Below are 17,304 nucleotides of genomic sequence, written 5' to 3'. Positions count from 1 at the left end.
AGCTCTGATAAACACAGGTGGCACACAGACCTCAGTTTAGTAAGACCACAGTTACTAGAGAACCCCAGCTGTGAAAAATGTGCATGTTCCACATGGGGGAAATTCTTTTTTTTATCATCTTTATCATGTTGGTGTAGAAAGCAATAAATACACTACTTGATGGTATTGATAATTAAAAGTTGTACAGATGAGCTCATACAATCTACTCTTAAAGTAAATGACTTTTACACAATAAGTGATAAAAGTACAAGACCACAACATGCCCAGCCAGTTCTTTCTGCTCTCAACATTCCTGATTGGGCCAGACAGCTGTTCTGACACACAATGGCCGATGCGGGTGCAGTTGCTGGGTGCCACCTCCACTGGCTTGCCCTCTGACCTTCAGCCAGAGCAGTATATATAGCTGGGGGAGATGAGGTAAAGGCCCCTGGCAGCCAAAATGAAGTCTCTGCTGTCTGTATGCTGCTTGCTGTCTCTGCTGGCCCTTTCTGCTGCAGGTATGAGTGGAGGGCACTGGGGGTTAGGTGAAGTATTTCATGATTTGAGCGCTGCTGGATGTATTTTAGGTGTGGTGTGTGAAATGTAAATGCTGATTCCAGTTGGATAGCTACATACAGTGTGTACTTAGCCTGTGCCTTTAAACACAGAGCTTTGTATGTGTCGCTGAGAGTTGACTGTTGGCAATGATTTTATAAGTTATCACTGAAGAAAAGGTTAAAAGATCAGTATCTTTTTTTGTTGTTGAGCTATATGATAATTGTATACATGTGCAATGCAATTTGTGCCACTTATTACCTATTAATTGATCATTTTGCTTCCTGCCAGTGTGTGTATTTCATGGCCGAAATGTTGCAAAAGTTAGGTTGTAATGCGTTCCAAAATTTTGATGGACATCTATACACACCACAGCAGAGGTAAACTCAGTTGATTGGGCTGGGAAAGTCCAGTGAGTCATGCTTATACAAGTATAAAAGTCAGGCCTGAGGTGCGACACCAGCTGATGGAAACTGTCCTGTCTGTTGCTTATTGTCTCTGCCCTGTAGAGAAACAAAGTGGCAGCACTGACAGAGTGTTCTTGGACTCACTACAGAGAGTCACACTCGCAGCTGCAGCCAAAGAAAAAGCTGTCTGAAATTATTAGTTTTCCCACTGGATCTATTTCAGTTTGACGGCCTTTTCACAGCAGTTGCACCCGCGTGTGTAACTCTACCAGTCAGTGCTCAAGTGGGATTTTGCCACTTGATGTTTTACAGGCTTACCTTTCACTCCATGTCAAATGAATGAATATACATTTTTAAACAGAGCAAATCAGAAATGGCAGCTTTGCCACTAGTGATAGATAATTCAAACTATAGAGGTTTACACGTCACAGTTGACTGCTAGTTGACAGTGACTGTTAAAGTGACTTGTCATGCTTGGTTAAAGTAGAGGCAGAGAATACCCTTGTCTGTCCTTGCACTGGTTCAATTTGGCCTCCACAAGTTGCCGTGGTCAGGTGTCAGGTGTCAGTCAGATGAAGTCACCAGATACTGCGGTCACCAATGCCACGCACGAATACACATCTCTTTAGGACTCTCAGGAATGCATACATCTATGTACACATCTACATTATATACACATACAAAGACATACTCAGGCGCCTGTGCTTGAAGTGACAAGACCATCATAAAGTCAGAGAACTACAGTCGGTGCTGCATTAAATGTCTCAATAAAGCCTCATCACTCCCGCTCTGCCCTGTCTGCAGAGCTGCTAATTTGTCATTCCAGTCAGCAGGGTCCATGTCAAGGGGTTGTCCCAGCTAAAATAGGCATGAGAGACCACTGCGGAGGGCTTGTAGGATCAGGGACCAGAGTTCAGAAGTCAAACAGTTGGACTGTTTAAAGTTACATAACTAGACAATCAAATGCTATTAAAGTTGAAGTGAATGGAAATAAATAGATTTGAATTTAAATTTAGATTTGTGTGAGTGTGGGCATGTCTTAGAAAGTGTGGCACTTGAGAAAAATATAATGTACAGTGATGAGATAAATAGGTTAGTTTTACATGTTTATCTGTGTACATGCAAAAAGAAACGGTGCTGCAGCTATGACAGATAAATAGAGCTTAAAAAGGTTGTGTAGACTTAAAAAATTAGAAAGCACACCACTTAACCTTAGGCCTTTTAAATGAGCCAGAAATGCAAAGCCACTGCTGGCTGCATGTTTGCATTCCTGTGCACTTTAGGCACTTACGGCTAGAAACGGCTACACAGTAAGCAGGGTGCCTGTCATCAGTGCTAGTGCTGATGCATTTATCGTTCCCGGTCTTTAAAGAGATACTGAGTCACTCACAGCTACACGATATTGCAGGGAATGGGAGCAATAGTGCAGCAGAGTTGCAGACCAGCCTCCTGACAACGAGGAGGAGGAAGAGAGCGCCACACTTCCTGAAAATAGGAGAGGAATTATCCGTCCTTCTTTTCACCCTCTGACTCATTGTGGGACTATTTCTGTCTCAAAGATGTACTAACCAGCACCCAGGCACCTGTCCCGTTCTGTCCCCACGACACTATGCTCTGCCCAGGCATGAATAATCACACAACATACTTTTTGTTTTCAGAAAAATCTAATCTACTTAAATTACAAAAGTGACATTGCAAATAAATGTAAGACAGGTATGAGGATCATATTTAAAACTGCACCAACTAATGTCTTTTTTATTAACAAAAATGACTGTGTATGGAACTGAACTGTTTTTCCAATCAAAGCAGACAGCTGTTTTCAACCAAGAAGAACTGTGCTCTATCTGCTCAGCATCAAAGCAGCAGACAGACAAAGCTGGAGACAGCTGGTGAACTTAATCTAGGATTTAGCAGCTAAAGAGCCAGATATTTTCCCCAGTAGCTGGTGGAGACCAAAACACATTTAAGTGATAGTGGCCATGCCATCTGGTGTCCATGAGTCCACAAGACTGCAGTTTGACCTGTGTGCAGCAGGGCCATGGGAACAAATATTTACATGTAAGCTAAGAGACTGAGAGTAATAATTTAGACAATTTTTAGCTGGATGAATGTTTGCGATGTCATTAACTTTGCAGGTATGTGGTCATAAACCAAAGTAGACATGTTGGACAAATTAAATTTTTGGCTAGATGATAGATGAAAAGTCAGAGGATCACCACATTATCGGTATTCATCCTCATTTGAATGTCAACCCAGTAGATGTTGAGACGTGTCAGGTTACACCAAAGTGATGGACAGACTAACCAAAAGACCCACAATGCCGTGCCTAGACCCACGATGCTATCGTGATTAAAAACAGAAAACCTACTTTGGATTCTGCTTGTTTGGTCTTCCCAAATAATTCAGTAATGTATTGTTTTGTGTGCATTTGTCTGCTAAAACGTCCCCTCTTTAATCTAATATGTCTCAAAGATCCCAATTTATTTTCACTTGTATTCTCTCTCTCATGTTTCCCTCCTCCACTGCCACTACTTTCTAATCTTACCTAACTATGTTAACTTTAATTTAATTTAACCATGGATTGGCCACTAGCACAGCAGAAAATGATCTCTCCACTTTATCGTCATAACTATTTATCAGTTGTTATACATTTTAATGTTGTGTGCGCATTTAACACCTACTGTAGAAATACAGCATTGTGCATCAAGGTGCACAAATATCTGCTTCCTACATAAACCAGGAAATTAATGGATCAAAATCTGAGACCTAACTCACACAACCTTTAGCACATTTACCTTATTCACTATAACATAAACAAACCAGTAAATGGACACTAGGGGACGGATCTTGGGGACGGATCTTGTTATGCAGTGTCACTTAATTTTGGCAACCCATATTCACCAACACACTTCAAGATCTTGGCTGCTGCTGCTGTTCATGTTACAACGCAGACGATGCTGTAGCACTATGTCTTTGGACAGCATCCAAACCTCCCTTGTGGCTCGATCACAACAGTATTACCGTGCACCTTCCTCATCAGCACAAAGGGCCTGACAGGCTCATACCTTGACTTTTGCCAATGACAGCGAGGGGGTACACACCATGAATATTCTCTTTCTCACACCATCTCTCCCTGAAACTGTCAAAATAACCCTTGAAGGAATAAACCTGGCTTGATAAATATCGGTAGACCCTTAAACCTCCAATTTTCTGCTGGATCTAATTTGTTATGTCTTGAATGATTTTGATTTGAGGCTTGGACTCTTTAGCCAATTTGAACGCATTACCATTGTGATCAGTGATGGCCTTGCCAAGCACAGGAAATCCACTGGTTTTACTCTACTTGTAGCATTCACATTACAATTAACTGCTACATGCAGTGAAACAATAAGTCCCTGAGCAAGACACTTAACCCCTAGTTGCTCCAGAGAGGTGCGACCTCTGTCATATATAGTAATTGTAAGTCGCCTTGGATAAAAGCGTCAGTTAAATGAATTAATGTGAAATATATGTATTTGTTTTAGTGCTGTAGACTTTTTGATGGCAGACATTTTGAAATGTCATACCATGAAACGCACAGGTGTAAATAATTACACTAATGAGGGCTCTGTTCCATTTATGTGGTTCAGTATGCCATGCCAGTGAGGCAGCATGCACAATACCAGGACACCTAAATGAAAACAAGACATTCTTTATTTTATACATTTTTACCAGTGCTTTTCTTTGCAACATGAAGACGAAGTCTTTGGTATGAAAAGATCTGTTGCTGTTGGTAATGCCCATTCAAGTTACATATAATCCACAGCTGAAAAACATATTTTTATTTGTCCTCTGGGGTAAGGCTGGATGATATGAACTCAAAGCTATAACGTAATAAATTGTTTATTTTACAAATTACTATAAATGTAAGGATAACATTAGTACTGCACAATACTTCCTTTTTCTTGTTGACTCACTTCTGATTTGTTGGTCCAGATTAATTACAGTCCAACTTGCTAAAGCCCCCTACAACCCCCCACACAGGTGTTTCCCCTTATGTTGCCTGCTCAGTCCTCAACATAGTGAAAATAGTGGATCATGTAGCAACTAAAGGGGTTGGTGTAGACAGAAACAGAGCTAAAAGAGAGTGAATATTCGACTCACATTCACCAAGTTACTGCAGGTTTAACAGTGTAAGAGTATTTAAAGGTATCAGCACATGTATTAGCTTCTTCCTTAGCATTAGCCTGATTGCTCATGATGGGGACTGATCCAGAAGCCTTACAGACGTGTAAAACCCCAGACAGCTGCCCACGGCTATTAGTCTTCATCCCACATGCTGACCCTGTCTTGTAACTTGAACTGTAGACATGCATTTAGCTGCCTCAAATCACACTGTGTACTGTCCGTTCCTCAATCTTAAGAACGGACGGTTATAATTAAATAGAGGTCATGGCCTAGTGCTCTTTGTACACTGTGGTTGTGAAGAGTAGCTAATGTATGTATGCGTGTGGTGTGGGGAGTTCCCTGTTTTAGCTGTGGATGTGCTATAAAAACTGTAATCAGCTATATGATGCTGAGGGATGGTGACGCTTACCTGGATGTTATCTGGACTGAGTGTGCAAGCAGCTTGTAAATATCTTGTCCTGTATTTTATTGACCGGAGAGAAACAATGAAACTGTCTTTGGCTTTGCCAAAAGTAAACTTTATGTCTATGAAAATTATACCACTCAAAATATAATCTCACCATCCACTAATGTAAGTAAGTGTAGAAAGTCACTGTGCCTGTTGAACATTGCACTGACTATGATTGTAAATAGAAGTACTGAATCAGATTGTAACATATACAGTATAATGTACAGTACATTTATTGCATAGTTGTTCGAATTATTGCCAGAACTAGCATTATAGTATTTTGGATTTTTAGAATGTTTCGTTTTCATGGTCTAAATCCAGTTTCTGTATCTTTTCTGACAAAGAAATTGTGTAATTCTGGAGAAACACTGAGTAGTAGTCTAGTAATTGTCTGTGCTGGCCTTCGCACCTGTCACGCTTACAGCTTTCAGCTTGGGTTTAGTTGTGTTTGCACAGCTTAAACCGATTTTTCCTTATTCCAAAAAGATTGAGTTTTGAAACACTAAAATTGCTTTGAAATAGAAAACATGAGGGAGAGTAAGTTTACATGTTTGAAAAAAGGATTAAGCCTAAATTCATTCGTTCTCCAGTGGCTTGGATGTTTTGAACAGTAGAAACACAGCAGTGTGACCTGTTTATGCGGTAAGCTCCATTTTGATTAATTAATTACATAAAACATGACAACAGTAATGTATTTATACAATGATAATAAATACATTATTCTATTCCAAGCCACGCTGTCCACTCAGCTCAGGCTTCTTTTAGATTCCTACACAACTGTCCACTGCACGTCTGCCCCAAATAGTCCATGCTTTAGTGTCACCATTCAAGGAGTTGAAATCTGAGTCGTAAATCTGGGAGGTAGAGAACATCTGATCTGCACTGTTCTTGCGCAGTGACATAACAAACAAAGGTGACTGGTCTGCAGATGTCCAGCTAGTTTACACCGTGCAGTCTGGTTGGTCAGAAATACATTCCAAAGCATTTGTTTTGTCTCGTGTTTTTCAGCCTTATGGATGCATATTGTTTTGAAGAAAACATTTCAGTCTTTATAAGTATCCTCACTTAACACACTTTTCCCCCAAGCTTAATTAATTAATAAGGTGGAATGTAAACGGTGCGTGCATATGTTTTGTCCAGAAAGTTTATTTCTGAACATGATAATGATGAAGTGTTCTGATGAAGGATGAATTTTACATTTTTATTCCAAGATCTTATTTGTCTTGGTGTTAAACTGATCAAAGACTCTCATACTTTCAAAATGTTTTTATAACCTGAAATGTTTTTGGAAGGAGACACCAGCGCAGGAGATTATCTTGTTTAATCACATTTCCTCCTCTCCTCTAAGATCTCTTGGCAGGCTCCTCCATCCATGATGAGGAGCCTCGGGTGCGTCTGCAGCTTCAGCAGTCAGAGGGAGACCTCTTCTCCTGTGGATGTGAGGCAACAGAGGAGCACGCCAGTCAGAGCTCCTCCAATGACACCCCGGCCCCAGAGAGGGCCATGTGCCAGCCCTGCAAACCCCCATCAGCTTTAGACACTGAAGAAGAGCCTGCTTCCTTCTCAGAGCATGAAGTGGAGGAGGAGGAAGCGGCAGCTCCTGCGGAGGAGGAAGCTTCCACTGAGGAGGTGACTAGTGATGGAGAAGGGGAGCAGGAGGAGGCAGCTTCCCAGGAAGAGGCAGAAGAAGAGGAGGTGACATCTGAGGAGGAGGCTGAGACAGAGCCTGTAGAGGAGGCTGAGTCAGTGGAGGAGGAAGTGGAACAGGAGGAGACAGTAGCTGAGGTTGAGGAAGAGGAGGAGAAAACTGAGGAAGGAGAGGAAGAAGCAGAGGAGGAGTTGTCCCATGAGGATGAGGAAGTGAATGAACCACAGGAAGAAGTTGCAGAAGAGGAAGAACCTGCTGAAGAAGAAGCAGACACACAGGAGGATACAGAGGCAGCAGCTGAGGAGGAAAGTGTGGAAACTTTCATACACAAGGCTGCAGAGGAGGAAGATACCACTGCTGAGGACACAGCTGAGAAAGAGGTCACAGCGGCTGAATCTGAACCAGAAGCAGCTGAGCTTCCTCAAACAGACCCTGAACCTGAGGAAACAGAGCCAGAAGTGACAGCAGAATCTGTAGATGAACCAGAACCGGAGGTGACTGAAGAGCCAGAGCCTGAAGTAATTTCAGACCCGGAGGTGACTGAAGAGCCAGAGCCTGAAGTCGTTTCAGAACCAGAGGTGACTGAAGAGCCAGAGCCTGAAGTCGTTTCAGATCCGGAGGTGACTGCAGAGCCAGAGCCTGAAGTCGTTTCAGAACCGAGGTGACTGAAGAGCCAGAGCCTGAAGTCGTTTCAGATCCGGAGGTGACTGCAGAGCCAGAGCCTGAAGTCGTTTCAGAACCGGAGGTGACTGAAGAGCCAGAGCCTGAAGTTGTTTCAGAACCGGAGGTGACTGCAGAGCCAGAGCCTGAAGTCGTTTCAGAACCGGAGGTGACCGCAGAGTCTGGGATCGAAGTGGTTACAGAGCCTGAGGTAATTTCAGAGCCTGAACCAGAACCAGAGATCGTGGAGCCAGAGCCTGTTGTAGTGGAGGTCACACCAGAATCTGTAGAGGATGTGGCTGTGGAAGAGGAATCAGTGGAAACCACAGCGGAGGAGGCTCCTGTGGAGGCACCTGTTGATGCGCATGAAATGACAGTGGTGGAGGTGACTGCAGAGGAGCCTGCACAGTCTCAAACCAAAGGTACAAAATGGTAACACCACCTGGGTCTTATAAGTCTAATCTTTTCTGTAGTCATCTCAACAGGTACAACTTAAACGTTTCCCTGGAGGGATCCTGTTAGACTTTAGATAAAACTGGGTTGTTTTTGTTGCTTTGTCACCAGTGAGTTGAGACGACTGTATCTGTTGACCAAACTGGATATACACATATATAGAAGAAATTGTATTTATTATTGTTATTCTGTAATCTCTGAACTGGTTCAATATCAGTTGTCAAAAACTATTTTTCATTTGATCACAAACTAATCATTTTTGTTCGAATTTGAGATGACAAAACACAACGTTTTGAAATTTTATTTTATTTATTATAATATATTTATTATTATATTTTGAAAAAACATACACATCCAGAAGAATTTGGAAACTTTACATCAATGTTGGTGTTGTTTAAGGATCTGCATCTACTCTCTAAGGCATACTTTATCAGTTGTTTCTAAGTTGTAATTAATGGCTTTATTAATGGTTGGTAAATCATTCATAAATGCTATAAAGAGTAGTAAAAGGCCATTAATAGAGACACCTGTGACTGGTGTTTATCCTCATCTTTGTCTTTTTAAGCTAGCAATTTCATTCTAATGAACTATTCATCAAGTTATGGCTCCCAGAGGCGCTTTTTTGTGGATCTAGAGATGATACATCTATTTCCCAGATTTCTTACAACTAGATGAAACATGCTGCTGCTCTGTACGGGTCGTTCTCGAGCAATTTTGTCACAGCCATGCGTACATTTTCGCCACTTCTGACATGTGTGCAGTGTTCATGCACCTTTAGCCCCTTGCACCAGTTGGTGATCGGGCCCTAAAATTAGCAGAGGAAGGGAATAGACATGGATGGATGGACAACAGCATGATTTAACAGTTTTGGTCTGGTCACACAGCTTGGGAAACCATTTACCTGGGAGAACACATTTATTTTGTAACCATGCCATGTAAGTTTTTACTAATTGTCTTTGACAGCTTTAGTGGATAAGAGAATGTGGTTCATGTCACATGTGTCATGTCACATGTGTCCAAAATAAAATCCAGGTCTTCTTTGTCAGATTATAATAAACTTTATTTATATCACACTTTTAGAGTAAGCATTACTACATTACTGCAGTCACAGGTGAATGCATGTCTGACAGTCTGATCCTCCTCCTCCATTATCAGCAGGCCTGGCACTGAGGGACCGCTCCCACATTGAGGACACGCTGCGATTGGCTGCTGCTGAACCCTCAGCAGAGTTTTCAGGTAAGGAACAAAGACATCTAAAAAAAATTGTGGTGTAAGATAATATGCAGGTCTGAATTTCTCTCCTTGCACGTGAAAGACTAGCATCACTCCCACCAACACCGCCTACTGATCAAAAATCGGATGTTCCAAATGTCTCTCTGAACTTTGCTGCGGAAATGCCTGAAGTTCTGAATTGAAATGATTGTTTACAGCTACTTTCTCAACGGAACCCCCCCCCCCCCAGATGTGTTTGCATGTGAATGAAAGGAAGTTTGAGACAATTTTGTGGACTTTTCTGCCGAACCCATTCTGAAAATTGCTTCATGATGTCTAGGTCCTGGGGCTGCTATGTGAGATTGTGAATACTATGTATGCCTGTGTGTATGTGTGTGTGAGCGTGCAGACATGTCTTGAGGCAGGTGATTAATCAGTGCAAAAGCGTAACTCTGTCCTCGGCATAAAAGCCTCTTTGTTCTTTTAAAACAGATTGGTTCATTTCAGAGAGGCCAAAGTGCTGCAACAGAGCCAGTCGCCTAATCACCTCAGCTCGATTTAATAAACTTTATGAGGGCGATTCATCATGTACTGCCAAAGCAATTGTTGTAATCGGTAATAGTAGCAAGCACATTAATAACTCTCTCTCTCTCTCTCTCTCTCTCTCTCTCTCTTTCGCACTCTTTCTCCAGCTGCTATGAAGAAGCTGCTGAACATCTACCACACTGCCATCAAGCCAATGGAGCAAGCCTACAAGTACAATGAGCTCAGGCAGCATGAAGTCACAGGTAAAACAGCTTCCAATAGGTGGTTACACTTACAACCGCACGTACAGAAGCATTTACAGTAGTTTGTTTGCATAGGCAAATATCACCAACAGTGTCTCAACGGGCTTGCAGGCCCACATCAGCAACCGTTTTTTGTCTGTTTATGTTTTATGACTGCTGTAGTGTACAATTGGAAATAATAATAACAAAAAACAATTCTGATCATTTGTATTTCAAATCCTTCCCCTTGACATTTTGTTGTGAGTATTAGTCAGGCATCACAACTCTGGTACCAAGTCCACAAAATATATCATTATTCTGCATAATGGTATTATAAATAAGCAAGCTGATACTTGCTTATTTAGCATTTTCATTATCCAACAGTTAACCTTAATCTTAACCTGTATCAGTTCACCGCACCATGCAGTAATAATTAGGAAGAAATAGAGCCAGGAGCTGATATTATTCAAACCAGTCACACAGAGAAGCACAAAAAGGACTCTGTGCTGAAAATTAATGGGAAAGGTGTGTGGGCCAGACTCCCTACAACTTTGTTCCATCACACTTGAGGGCAGGGAGAATTATTTGTGTGCTAAGGAGCAGGAGGAGGACTTCAAACTGTGCCTTGTGACTGTGAGACCCCTTGTGGTGCAGAATGGGAAGACGTGTACACAATCAGAATGCATGGAGTGTCAGGCGAAAAGTCTGGCCAGTCCTTGTTGAGATAAGTTTTTCTCGGCAAATGTGTTGTATGGATCTAGAGATCAACAGATTCGCAAACATCAACCAGATGTGGTGAAATCTTTACAGCTCACCAAACACAGCTCGGCTTTGTTCAAGAGATTATGCAAACACTGCATGTTTGAGGTGTTTGAAACCCAAAATGTAATAAATTAGGAGCCTTGCATTCAACAAGATATTTGTTGCAGCTCCACATGGCTTAATGATGCAATACTTTTTTTCTAAAGCAAATTTTCCAGGTTGGTTCTTTCTCTCTCTCAAACCTTCTCTTTCGGTGCTTGTGTTTGTCACAAACTGTGCAGACGGCGAGGTCACCTCTAAGCCAATGGTTTTGTTCCTGGGGCCGTGGAGTGTCGGCAAGTCCTCCATGATCAACTACCTGCTGGGTCTTGACGGCACCTCACAGGGACTCTACACAGGTTCATTCTGATAAATCCTGATTGTTTGTGACATAGCTTGTAAGTGAGAGCACACAAAAGAAGCAGACACACAGCTATTATCCAGCGATAACAAGTGTAAATCACCAGAGTAGTGATGATGATTCTTCATTATATTCATTTATAAAAAAGCTGCTTAAGTTACTCACTCTTTTACTTTTCATGTTTATTCAATGCCCAGCACTTACTGTAATTTCATTCAAATGTAACTTGTGCAACACAATGAAATTCACTTTTATTTTCCAACATTTCACTTACATTAAAGATATTGTCATTAGGCAAAGTTACTGAAAGTGAGGGACCACACAATAAACATGTCTCCTGGTGAGGTGGGCTATGTTAGCTTCTCGCTTTGCTTTTTAACATTTCATTATCTATGACATTCTATGACATAGTGTAACACTAACACAAGTAGAGACAAGTCTTAAAGTTAGCAAAGTGATGCAGTAATGTCAGTTACACAGCAATATCTATTTAGTTAAAGTAATTAGTAAAGTAAAGTAAGATCGAGTTTGCAAACATATATTATAGTAGCCACCATGAGCTACTAGTCATACCAGACCAGGCAGTAGCATCAAAACTCAAAAATTGTGCTTTTTCTAATTTAGAATTTATACAAATAATGATCCATAACATCTACTTATTGTGAGTGAAATCTTTGTCGATCTGTTACGATAGTTCATCATAAGCTGAATTAATGTATTGATAGTGATTAAACATTAGCTGTTGTTAGTTCTCAGAAAATATGAAGATGTAATTGTGTGCTTAACTAATTTAGCCTTACCTAAGCACACATCAGCAGTAATACATGTTTAGTCAAGGCAAAATGAATTAAGCATTAATTATTTTAGTACAGTAAAGTATTACCTTATGTATTCTATGAAATATCAGTTAAATACAATATAAATTGTGTTTAATCCTTCCCTCTTCATCCCTCCATCAGGTGCTGAGCCCACCACCTCAGAGTACACAGTCATAATGCACGGAGAGAAGTCTCGGACCATTGAGGGCATCGTTATGGCAGCAGACAGCTCCCGGTCCTTCTCACCCCTGGAGAAGTTTGGCCAAGGCTTCCTGGAGCGGCTGGTGGGCATCGAGATGCCCCACAAGCTGCTGGAGAGGGTCACCTTCGTTGACACGCCAGGCATCATTGAAAATCGCAAGCAGCAGGAGAGAGGTGACTGTTACTAATGGAAATATTTTTATGTCAAAGCTGCAGATGGACAATATTAAAAATCTTTTGTTTGTGTCATTGTCATGCTAAAAGTGTTGCCTGCCAGAAAGGAAACGCTTTTGACACAACATCTATGACGATAGGATTTTTAGTTGAAACTTTCTATTTAATCAAAATAGCTGCTCTTTTTGGCAGTCCAATTAATCGAACATCTCAATCACTGATCTGCAACATCAAACGGACATGAGCATCATTAGGCAGTGAATAACCGAGTGAATAGCAGTGAATAATAGAGGTACCACTAAGATTTTGTGCAGAAAACAAGGAATTCAGATTAATGGGTGTGTCACAATACAGTGTGTGTAACTTGTAGCATATTGGGCGAAAACCCGTATAATGTGAAGGTCTGGGTTTTGAACCTGCTGAGGGATCTTTACAGAAAACCACCAGATTTTCTCTGTACAACTGTATGTGCAATTTCCTGAACCAGAATGCCCATTAACAACACAAGTATTACCTATATCTAAAACTTTTCTTTTCTTGTATTTTATCTTCTCCTCCCTCCTCTCCCTCAGGTTACCCCTACAGTGAGGTCTGCCAATGGTTCATCGACCGAGCTGATCTGATCTTCCTGGTGTTCGACCCCACTAAGCTGGACGTGGGTGGGGAGTTGGAGATGCTTTTCAAGCAGATGAAGGGCCGCGAGTCCCAGATTCGCCTCATCCTCAACAAGGCCGACAGCCTTTCCACACAGGACCTGATGAGGGTCTACGGAGCCCTGTTCTGGAGCATGGCGCCCCTGATCAATGTTACAGAGCCTCCTCGGGTGTACGTCAGCTCCTTCTGGTCTCAGGACTACGCTATGGACACTAGCCGAGGGCTCTTCATGAAGGAGGAGAGCTCTCTGCTGGAGGACCTCAACCAGGTATGACTTGCTTCTGTTGACAATATGATTCCCTGAGTTTAGATCTGGATTTGGTGTTTGCTTCATTAAACTCCAGCTACATTCATCCTAACCACATTTTCAAGAGCTCAGTACACTCATGAGGTAGAGTCCTCTCTGTATGTCTTTGTGATTCCCTCTTCTATCTGTTTATCTTTTCTCCCTCCCTCCGTCTCTTCTGCCCTGCAGGTGATTGAGAATCAGATGGAGAACAAGATCGCATTCATCCGCCAGCATGGGATCCGTGTGCGCATCCACGCCCTGCTGGTGGACCGCTACCTCCAGACCTACTATGACAAGCTGGGCTGGTTTAGCGACCCCTACGAGGTGTTCCAGGACATTGTCAATGACCCGGACAAGTACTACATCTTCAAATCCATTCTGGCCAAAACCAACGTTAGCAAGTTTGACCTGCCCAACAAGGAGGCTTACCAGGACTTCTTCGGTGTGAACCCGGTGTCTGGCCTCAAGCAGCTCTCCTCCCACTGCAGCTGGACCGGCGGCTGCCTGCTGGAGAAGATCGAGAGGGCCATCTCGCACGAGCTTCCAGCTTTGCTCAGCAGTGTCAGCAAGGCCACAGACACGCCTGCCCCAGCGAAGGCTGCGCCAACACCTCCGCCTCCACTCCCTGGCACCTGCGAGGGTCCCGGGTGTGAGGAGAAACCCAAGAATCGCTGGAGGAGGCAGTGAGATGGAGGAGAGGGGCGCAGGATGAGGAACAGAGGGGGTAGATGGGTTTCCTGAAATAATCCCTGCTGCTGTGATCTTCAGGACTAGCAATGGGGAGACCGAGCAGTCAGGGAGAACGAGAGTGGAAATGTGCAAAGATGTACCAAGTAGACCTGGGTCAGAATATTTCTTAATAGGCCTTCTTGTTTTTACCTGCATGGAGTACCAGCCAGGTGGCTTTTACTACTTTGGGACAGTTCAGATAAGTTGTAGATGACAGAGAAGTTTACCCAACAGATTTTTAAATACTTTTCTATGACTGTATAACAACTCTCTGGTACACACTGTTCTGTGCACCCTCCTGATACTTAGGTAGGTCAGAAGGTTTTGTAGAGAAAGAATTGCAGAAAAAGAGGCTTGTCAGCAACTTTCTGAAGCCAATAATGTCTGCAAAACGTGATGAATGTCTGCAGGTGAAACAAACTTCCAAAACATGATAACAGAAAAAACATCTCTCTTCTTATATAATGTTTCAAGTTAATGAAATCAGAGAAGGATTGTCTTCTTACATCTCACTGTTTTCAAGTTTGTAAAGTTTTTTTTTCTTCAGTGTAAGATGCCAGCAGTGATTGTACTCCTACAGTGATGCAGTAAATTTTGTCTTCTGTGTTGTTTGTAAAGTCTGAAGATTCAGTCAAACTGCTGTGCTGTGTTTTTACAGTTAAATCAAGTGTAGTTATCATGGCAGGGCGCATATTTTAAACGGTGGGACAATGAAATAGGGTGCTCTCGTAGTGTTTTATTTAGCAGTGATTCAACCATGTTTTGTCACTGTTGCACTATTGTATACTGTACTGTCATTGTTTTGTCTGTATTGTACTATATACTACGTTCATTACAAAAACAAGTTTTATTTTAACACTTCTCTGCACTGAGACTGAATTGACTGAATACAACCAAGGAATTCTCCTCAAAACTCCGTCATTTAATCGTAGCTTTTTGTTCATGTAAGCCTGTATTTAATGCCAACTGGGCCTTTTCAGCCCTCTGAACAGTTGCTAGTTTTACCTCAACACGGCTGCACACCACGTGGGCATTTCCTTTAAAAATGTCATCTTTTTCTCATTCTTTTAGGTCTGTTTGTAATTGTCATTCTTTTGAGTGATTTCTTTTGATTAAACAACAACAAAACTTCAGCAGGCTTGGTTTCCTTTGTAAGGCCACAAAGAAATTAGCCTACAGATAAAATCTCTTTCACAGATATAATGCATAATTCATATCTTTTGGTTGTTTAGCCCCAAAATGCAGTAATGTATAGGCTCAACACAAGCAAAAAGCACTGGCTCTCATCCTCACAACACTCTGCTCTGGAGTAAAGAAACCTTCAGCATAAAATAGAGCAGGCTAACTTGTTCATACATAACAGCGTTGTATGGATTAGTAACATGAATAAAGGTGTAACAGCTGGGTGAGTACGCGTTAGCCCTGCACCCATTAACAATGTTTTTTTGATAGCTGTTGGTTAATTAGACCCTGCGGTGACTGAAAACAGCCACCAGGAGGCGCCTCTATTCAGCGTGTTAATCAGCAGAGGACATGGCATGTTGCATGGAAGAAAGAAACTTTTATCACTTATATCAGCTGCCCAAGTTTACCTTTTAATACAAAGAAAGGAAGAGAAAAGGAGAAAATTCCCTACAAGGACAAATAAAACACATGGAGAAAACATCTCCAAGAGTTTTAGCAACTATACTGTACTGTACTTTATTGGTATTTTATCAAAAGAGGACACAATTATATCGTTACGCTAATCCATTTAGTGATAATCCATTTGCCTAGCCTATGAATGTTGTTTTACTTTTCTCTGCTGATAGTTTGTTATGATTAAATCTTTACATATACTGTATATATACAGAGATGGATCTCTGTGTTAATAGTCAGGTGTGAGTTCATTCAAAGCATTGAATACATTTTTTGTCTGCCAAGAGGAGTGTGGGTGTGTTTGTGTGTGTGTGTGAGTGTGTGTCTAAATGGCAATTCAGTCTGATTGTCAAGCTATAGCAGGTATACATCAGGTGGTGGTCAAACCGAAGTTATTCTATAAACATTTTCTCTTCAAGGCTGTCAGTGTCCTGTGGATACCCCTTCAGTGACACAGTGGACAGTAACATAAATATTCTAAATATTTGCATCCTTTCCATTCATTGATTTTCCCTTAGTGCACTAGAGGAAAAGTCAAGGGACCACCAAAATCATTAGGATACATCATCTGGGAACCAGGAATGTCTGTACACAGTTTTGTGTTAATCCATCGAGTAGATGTTGAGATATTTCACAGGATAGCCAAAGTGAAAACTTTTACCTGCTGGTGGCACTAGAGGAAAGTCACTGGACCACTAAAGTCATTAGGATACATTAGCTCCAAGGAAATCCATCCTTTCACAAGTAGTGTCATACGGGCCTATTTGTCACCGTATGTTTTGGCATCTTGTCTCCTCACTGGTACTTCTCTCAAATACTTGGAAGAAAATATGCAGCTGTCCTACAGCTGACCCTGAGCTCTAAGGCAAGAAGTTAATTTTCCCACAGCAGTCATACGAATATCATATCAACGACACCAGGATGACACAAACACTCGCGCGCCACACGGCATGAATACACCTGTGTAAATATGTGTTTGAGCTCATATTCTGTGTATAATATGTGCTCCCAGGTTTTAGGCACTCTGTTAACACAGTTATCAGTGCAGCTTTATCTCTATAAACAGGCCTCTCTTGTTAGCTCTCAAACATAAGCTCAAACACACACACGTACACACATACACACACACACACACACACACACACACACACACACTTGCGTAGAGGCTTACTTGGTTTATTGGATTCAAAGTTTAAACATCTTTGCTTCTTCAAAGGATGAGGATACACACACTCACAAGTACTGAATCAGCACTATAACTCTGTTACCTTGAGTGTCTTCTTGCTATTCATCTGCTGTTCACAATCTCATCTCCTCACTGATTCCACCTGATAATACAACAT

At 41.8% G+C, this 17,304-nt stretch overlaps 2 protein-coding genes across 3 annotated transcripts; both read left to right on the top strand.

Moving 5' to 3' along the window:
* Positions 1-425: 425 nt before the first annotated feature.
* im:7148385 (cilia- and flagella-associated protein 251) lies at positions 426-7,894 on the top strand. Its single transcript, XM_038713990.1, has 2 exons — positions 426-497; positions 6,905-7,894. Exons 1-2 carry the CDS (start codon positions 440-442, stop codon positions 7,867-7,869), a joined length of 1,023 nt encoding a protein of 340 aa, XP_038569918.1. The 5' UTR covers positions 426-439; the 3' UTR covers positions 7,870-7,894.
* A 260-nt stretch (positions 7,895-8,154) lies between these two features.
* wu:fb80c09 (sarcalumenin) lies at positions 8,155-15,456 on the top strand. Of its 2 annotated transcripts, none has more exons than XM_038713988.1 (7): positions 8,155-8,286; positions 9,473-9,553; positions 10,222-10,317; positions 11,340-11,456; positions 12,418-12,651; positions 13,224-13,573; positions 13,781-15,456. In XM_038713988.1, exons 1-7 carry the CDS (start codon positions 8,235-8,237, stop codon positions 14,279-14,281), a joined length of 1,431 nt encoding a protein of 476 aa, XP_038569916.1. In that variant the 5' UTR covers positions 8,155-8,234; the 3' UTR covers positions 14,282-15,456. The 2 variants fall into 2 exon arrangements, with proteins under 2 accessions (XP_038569916.1, XP_038569917.1); XM_038713989.1 differs by having other exon boundaries at positions 8,165-8,286; positions 9,476-9,553.
* The last annotated feature ends 1,848 nt before the right edge of the window (positions 15,457-17,304 follow it).

This window comes from Micropterus salmoides, unplaced genomic scaffold (assembly GCF_014851395.1).
Source record: "Micropterus salmoides isolate LMB-PRFRI ecotype aquatic unplaced genomic scaffold, ASM1485139v1 Ms_hic_scaffold_12, whole genome shotgun sequence".
Taxonomy (NCBI): Eukaryota; Metazoa; Chordata; class Actinopteri; order Centrarchiformes; family Centrarchidae; genus Micropterus; species Micropterus salmoides.
The sequence above is the reverse complement of the archived record's forward strand: the minus strand, read 5'-3'. Positions and strand labels throughout refer to the sequence as shown.